At 35.7% G+C, this 7,133-nt stretch overlaps 1 protein-coding gene across 1 annotated transcript; it reads left to right on the top strand.

Moving 5' to 3' along the window:
• Positions 1-942: 942 nt before the first annotated feature.
• On the top strand, positions 943-1,878 carry LOC116900543 (olfactory receptor 4K3-like). The gene has a single exon (XM_032902271.1). The coding sequence runs from the start codon at positions 943-945 to the stop codon at positions 1,876-1,878; it is 936 nt and encodes a 311-aa protein (XP_032758162.1).
• The last annotated feature ends 5,255 nt before the right edge of the window (positions 1,879-7,133 follow it).

Genomic DNA, 7,133 nt, shown 5'->3' with positions numbered 1-7,133 from the left:
TCAAATGTAAAAGTAATAAAGAGAAAGTATAGAAATTAAGATGAGGAATAAGTAAATGGAGAAGGAAGAAAGGGAAGAAGAAAGGTAGAGAAAAGAAAAAAGGAAGAAAGGAAGGAGAAAAGAAAGGAAAACATGATTGATTGAGAGGCAGGGTAAGAAGGTTTCTTGAAATATTGTTGCGACTATTATAGGAAACCTAGCCATTTGGAGTTCAAAGTCTGTAAATATAGGACAAAAATAATATCACTAAGGCCTAGAAATATATGCCATTCCAAGATATGTTTCCATGCATAAAATCAAGATTCAAGAATAGATAATACTGACAATGTATATTCAGCACCTCTGTTCTCAACATATTTGACCAACAGATTTTCTCAACATGTTGGAAAAATCTTGGTTTATCCTGTGTGTTGATACACACCCAAAAAATAGAGCTGAGATAGGAATTTTGATTTTATGTTTGAAATATGTCAATAAATGGTCAGTCTGAAATTACAACCGTCAAAGAGCCTCTATGTGTCAGATATTCAGTGAAGAAAATTATCTTTGAATCTATACAGAAAAGGTCAATTTAAGGCTTAGAAAATATAAGGATAATATTTTCAACTAATATTTTAAAAATTGTCTTTCAGATATACAGAGTTGTTGACCCACCATGCTACAATAAAAGAAGTCTCCCTACTAAGACACAATATACAAACACAAAAAAGGACATATTTTGAATGTGGGCTGGATAAGTTGCTAAGATTTTAATTTACATTCTGTTTCCTTAACTCTTACCAAAGTCTTATTGTTTCTATTCCAGAAGTCCTTGGTTTAAGTCTCTCTCTCTCTCTCTCTCTCTCTCTCTCTCTCTCTCTCTCTCTCTCTCTCTCTCTCTCTTCTTCTCTGTCTGTCTCTCTCATCTGTTTCTTTCTGCTGGCCCTTAGTGTTATATACTAAATGGAAGACTCCAACCATACTGTGGTTTCTCAGTTTATTTTTCAGGGACTTTGTACCTCAAGGGAACTTGAGATCTTCCTCTTACTACCATTTTCCACTCTCTACCTGATGACTGTGGTAGGCAACCTCTTTGTAGTAATATTGATCATCACTGATCATCATCTCCATTCTCCCATGTACTATCTGTTAGCTAATCTCTCCTTTATTGACTTCTGCCTTACTTCAGTAAATACACCAAAAATGACCATAGATCTACTAAAAGAAAATAAAACTATTTCCTTTGAAGGCTGCATGAGCCAGATTGCCTGTGTACATTTATTTGCAGGCAGTGAGATGGTACTTCTTGTAACAATGGCCTATGACCGATGTGTGGCCATCTGCAGACCACTCCATTACAGCAGCATCATGGACAGACAGAAGTGTATCTGGCTCGTTGTGATATCATGGATTATTGGATTTGTGCATGCCATTAATCAGATACTCTTGATTTTGGATCTACCTTTCTGTGGACCTAGAGTAATAGACAGTTTTTTCTGTGATATTCCTTTGGTGATGAAATTAGCCTGCGTGAATACTGATAATCTGGAAATCCTAATAAATGCTGAGAGTGGTGTTTTAGGAATAATTTGTTTCATTCTCTTGCTCATGTCTTATACTTATATTCTATTAACTGTTAAATTTCACTCTAAAGATGGCTCATCAAAGGCACTATCCACATGTACATCCCATATTATAGTGGTTCTGCTGTACTTTGTGCCCATCATTTTTATCTACCTTTGGCCAGTTTACATCACTTGGGTGAATAAGTTTCTAACTGTATTTTACTCAGTCATCACACCTCTCCTGAATCCAGCCATCTACACACTGAGAAATAAAGATATTAAGAATGCTGTAAAGAAGCTAATAAATCACATGTTGATTCAGAAAAATTTCTAGAGTTCTCATGTAATCAGAAATGTTCTTTCTCCACACACCTTTAGCCACATATTGACTTGAAATTGAATCACAAATTTTTATTTATTGAAGCTATTAGTTGGTACGTATTAGTATATGGTTATGAAATAATTATTTGAAAGTATATTAATTAAAGAGTCTATATCTTTAGAGTTTTGCCAGTTAAAAAGAGTGATACTCTTTGTGTCTGAAGATTAGATGATAAAATTGATATTAATATGATAGTCACCATATTTTACTAATATTACCAGTGCAATCACTAGACTATTATTAATTAGTAGATTAAAAATCAGCATATTACATTAATAGAGTTTTATTTGTGTTACTTAATCAAGCTTACACACATATATAAAACATTATGTGCTAATCCAAATTCTAATTTGCTAGAGAAAGTAATAAACTCGCAAAGTCTGTATTCTATTAGAAATCAAAATTTTAAATAAATGAAATCATAATTCTGGTAGTCTCATCTCTAAACAATATATATCAGTTTTTAAGTTTTGCTTAGTCATATGAATTTTGAATTTCCCTTTATTTTTACAGAAAGAACAAAGTGTTCATTAATATTTGACTGTACTTCCATGAATTTATTTGCATGATCATTATTTCACTTTGTGTAATGAAATCACATAGCTGTCAAGGTTTGTTAAGTAAAGATTATATGTTTTTGAAAATTATATCTATATCTGTATATATAATGTTTCTGCTAGCAATTGTTTGATAATGTATGTCATTTGTGAGAAAAAGCTGTTTGTTTATATATACATATATATATATATATATATATTATACCCAGACCTAAACCATGATTTCTTGAATATCTGTCCTAATATTTGTGACATAATAAAAATAATAAATCTGTAAGTTTATTTAAATTAGTTAAATAGGCTATAAAATTATCTAGTAAAACCATCGAATGGCTTCATCATGTCTTTCAGAAATTACAAGTGATTATGGCTCATGTCTGGCCATGTACCTTGATGGGAGAGGCTTGGCAACTTTTTCTTTTGATAGAAATGAGTTTATTGGATTTTTCTATTTATTTACATTTCAAATGTTATCCCCTTTCCCAGTTACCCATCTATATAAACACCCTATCCCATTCCCCTTCCCCCCTCTTCCATGAGGTTGTTCCCCCACCCATCCACCCACCCATTCCCACCTTCCCTCCTTGACATTCCCCTACACTAGGGGGTTGAGCCTTGGCAGGACCAAGGGCTTCTATTCCTCTTGGTGCCCAACAAGGCCATCCTCTGCTACATATGCAGCTGGAGCCATGGGTCTGTCCATGTGTACTCTTTGGATGGTGTTTTAGTTTCTGGGAGCTCTGCTTGGTTGGTATTGTTGTTCTTTGGTGTTGCAAACTCCTTCAGCTCCTTCAATCCTTTCTCTAACTCCTCCATGGGGACCCTGTTCTCAGTTCAATGGTTGACTGCAACCATCCACTTCTGCAGTTCTCATGTTCTGGTAGAGCCTCCCAGGAGACAGCTACATCAGGCTCCTGTCAGCATGCACTTCTTGGCATCAGCAATATTGTCTGGGTTTGGTGACTGTATGTATATGGGCTGGACTCCTAGGTGGGGTTAGTCTCTGGATGGCCTTTTCTTCAGGAGGCTTGGCATCTTGTTCAGAATATTTTTGTTCAACTATGCTGATAGATTTAATCCTTAACAATTTTAAGTTACCATATTTCTTTTATTAGTGGTGTCTTCGACAATATCTGCAAACCTAATGTTTACTAATCTAATTACTATCCCTGGCACTTTTTTCCTCCCACACCTATTGCTCACTCCTTATATATAGCAGTTCCTTTCTATCTTTATGTGTTTTTCATTTACTTATTTACTACTGAATTTAACAATAGCATTCTTTGTGACCATTGGTTTGTAACTATCCTTGTGGAATTGTGAACTTGTTAGAAAATCAGAACCAAAAAAAAAAAAAAAAAGAAAAGAAAAAAAAAGCCCCCAAATCATGTACCCACAGTTCAAGGACTACATAGCCTACTCAATGATCTACAATTGACTACTGACTATTATTTGCGTGGGTCCCATAACCCTGAAATCATGAATGAATTGGTGCAATGCCAACAAAATAGCATTTCACAGCTCTTCTCTCACTATTTCTAAGCTCTTAAATTCCTTCTGCCCCCTTCATCATGGCTCAAATTACCATTATTTTACAAGTGATATGAAACCTACACACTACTATTCTCACCTGTTCACATGCATATTTTAACAACAGAAGACATTGAAGTTTTCTTACTAAACTATATCATTAAACTGTAAAACTGTCTCTTTTACTCATATGATTTCTAAATATGCAAGTTTAATTAAATTTTAGCAATTCAGTGAAATTTCATCCAAGCAATGTGCCTTTCAATAAGCAACAAAACAGAGGCCAGAGATAAAGGATCTTGCTGCTAAGCTAAAGGATCTGATGTAAATCCCCAAACACCCATAGTAGTAGGAAAAATACAACTTCCACACATTGATGATTTTGTAGGCTGTGAAAATTAAGAGATTCTTTTTTTTGTGTCTCTGAAAGACTTTAGAATTTTGAACTGCATTGAAACTCTAAAAGACTGTAGACTGTATTTGGACTGTATCATTTGCATTATGATATTGCCAGAGTCTATTGCACCCAGCTCCTGGAATATGGTGCTTTAATGAAAATGTTAACCATACTCTCATCTATTTTTAACATTTGGTTTGTAGTTAGTGGAACCATTCAAAAGAATTGGGAGTTCAAGGAGGTACGTGATTAGGGGTAGCCTTTGAGCTTTCCAAGGCCCATGTCATTCCTAGTTAATTCATCCTCTTCCCTGCTCTTCCTCTCTTCCTCCCTCTCCCTCTCCTCTCCCTCCCTCTCCCTCCCTCCCTCTCTCTCCCTTTCCCCCCTCTCTTTCCCTTTCTCCTTCCTTTTCCCTCTTCTCCCTCTCCCTCTTCTCCCTCTTCATCTCCTCTCCTCCCCCTCCCTCCCCTGCTCTCCTTCCCTCTCCCTCTCTCTCTATCTCTTTCTTTCTCTTTCTTTTCCTCCCCAACCCCACCTCATACTTATGGATGAGTTCCAAGCTCTCAGCTACTGTGCCTGTGTTATGCCCACTTGTGTGCTAGAATGCTTCCTGCCATGATGGTCATGGATTCTAACCCCTTGGAACTATAGGCCCCCCAGTTAAATATTTTCTTTTATACATTACCCTGGTCTTGGGTGTTTTATCATGGCAAAAGAATAGTAACTAAGAAAACTAGACTAAAATGTTTTATCTAAGCATACTGCTAGCATTCTGTCTAAGCTCTGCCTCATTGTTACCTGGCAACAGCCAGGTATGCCTAACAGTATAAAAGGGGCTGTTTGCCCCTCTCCTCACTCTCTTGTTCTTTCTTGCTTTTGCTCTTCCTTTCTGCTCCCCACACTCTCCCTATTACTTCTCCCCCGCCCCCACCTCTCCACATGCTCATGGCCAGTCTCTATGCCTCTATTTCTCTCTCTCTCTCTCTCTCTCTCTCTCTCTCTCTCTCTCTCTCTCTCTCTCTCTCTTTGCCTTTCTCTGTCTCTCTTAACTCCTCTCCCCATGCCCTGACAAAACTCTGTTCTATACTATCCTGTGGCTGGTCTCTCAGCATGGGCCAACCGAGGCATCCCCTCTTCCTTCAATTCCTGACTACACCTCCATAGAACATACCCCCCTCTTTTTTGTAAGCACATCACATACCATATATGAGGTATACAGTCACACTTTAAATATTTTATATTCAGAGATCAGAACTGCTAAATTTAAATCAGATGGGGACAAAATTGACCTTCTGTGGGTCATAAATTTTATCTTGTGTTATGAAATACTCATTCCCAAATGCAAGAAGGTAAGCAGTCAGAACTCAAAGAAAACCATAAAAGAAGCCCAAAATGAGTTTTGGAAGACTGTGACAAACCACTTAAGTATAAAATAAAAATGAGTAATAAATGGTATATCATAGTAGTGTTTTATATTTTGGCCAAGTGTTATAAGTGATTCTTATATTTTCTTATTTTTTAAGATAGAATCTAATTAGTATTATCAGTGATTATAATAAGTCAAAAATTCAATGAACATCAGATTTCAAAGTTAAGAAAATGTTATCATAGTCATATACTGTTCATCAAGTGGAACAGTTAATTTATCAATTATTCTATCTTGAACCTGCTAATTACTGATTCTTAGAAAAGCAATATTCATTGCAGATTTAATATTCATAGCAGACTTAAGGTCTATAGAAAGCTAACAATAAAATAGATATTAAATGCTATTTCCAGTCTTATCAATATGTTATATTCCTTTATATCAGAACCATTTGAACCTGTAGGTAGTTTTCATGTTGAGTTGAGAGGACTGAGACAGGCTGACTCTATGACAGGTTTCAACCTAGCAGAATAGGAGACAAGGCCTAGATTGAAATTTCCTAAACTGGGCAAGTCCAGTCAAGTCAGTTACTGGAAAAAACCTCAGGCATCTGACAGTCAGTCTGAAACTCTCCCACCATCAAAAGCTGCCACCACCTGGTTTGAGGCAAGGGCAATGCATCAGTAACAGTTTCCAGCCCCCATTCCCAGAATGAAACACTGCAAGCAATTTGAGTCTGCACTATCATTCTTGGTCAGATCATGGACCCAAACACAGTGAAAAATTGGAAAAAAAGTAAAATGAACACAGTGAAAAATTAGAAAAAAAAATGAGCACAGTGAAAAATTGGGGAAAAAAATGCCCTGTGTTCCTCACTCCTCAAAGATATTGAGAATAGAATCTATTTCTGCATAAGTAAAAAGCCCACCATTCTCTAGTCTTCTAGCACTAGATCACATCATCCTCACCATGATCTGTGTTTCTGTTCTTCATAATGTACTTTTTTATCTTTATAATTTGTTCTTCAGCTCTGTTAAGTTTATATGTAACATTCATAATTTTTATTTATAATATTTCAAAGTAATAGGTGTAGTATTTTGATAATTCTTGCTCATTCCTTTCCAAAAAATATAAGACCATAATTTTTAAAGCAATGTCTATACCATGGCTATCTCATTATAATTCAATTATTGCTTTCAATTTATAAAGCCCTAGGACTCTTTCTTATACAAGAACTGTTTTTATGATTGATAAAAATTATTTAGTATTTATGCCAGAATTTTATACTGTTTTGAATATGGAAAATTCCTTTATTATATACTAAGCATTACTATGCATTGACTCGAGTATATATTAT

Source organism: Rattus rattus, chromosome 5, assembly GCF_011064425.1.
Source record: "Rattus rattus isolate New Zealand chromosome 5, Rrattus_CSIRO_v1, whole genome shotgun sequence".
NCBI classification, from domain to species: domain Eukaryota; kingdom Metazoa; phylum Chordata; class Mammalia; order Rodentia; family Muridae; genus Rattus; species Rattus rattus.
The sequence above is the reverse complement of the archived record's forward strand: the minus strand, read 5'-3'. Positions and strand labels throughout refer to the sequence as shown.

What these genes read in the sequence shown, in the direction of transcription:
- LOC116900543 (XM_032902271.1), top strand. Translation starts at nt 943, where the DNA reads ATGGAAGACTCCAACCATACTGTGGTTTCTCAGTTTATTTTTCAGGGA.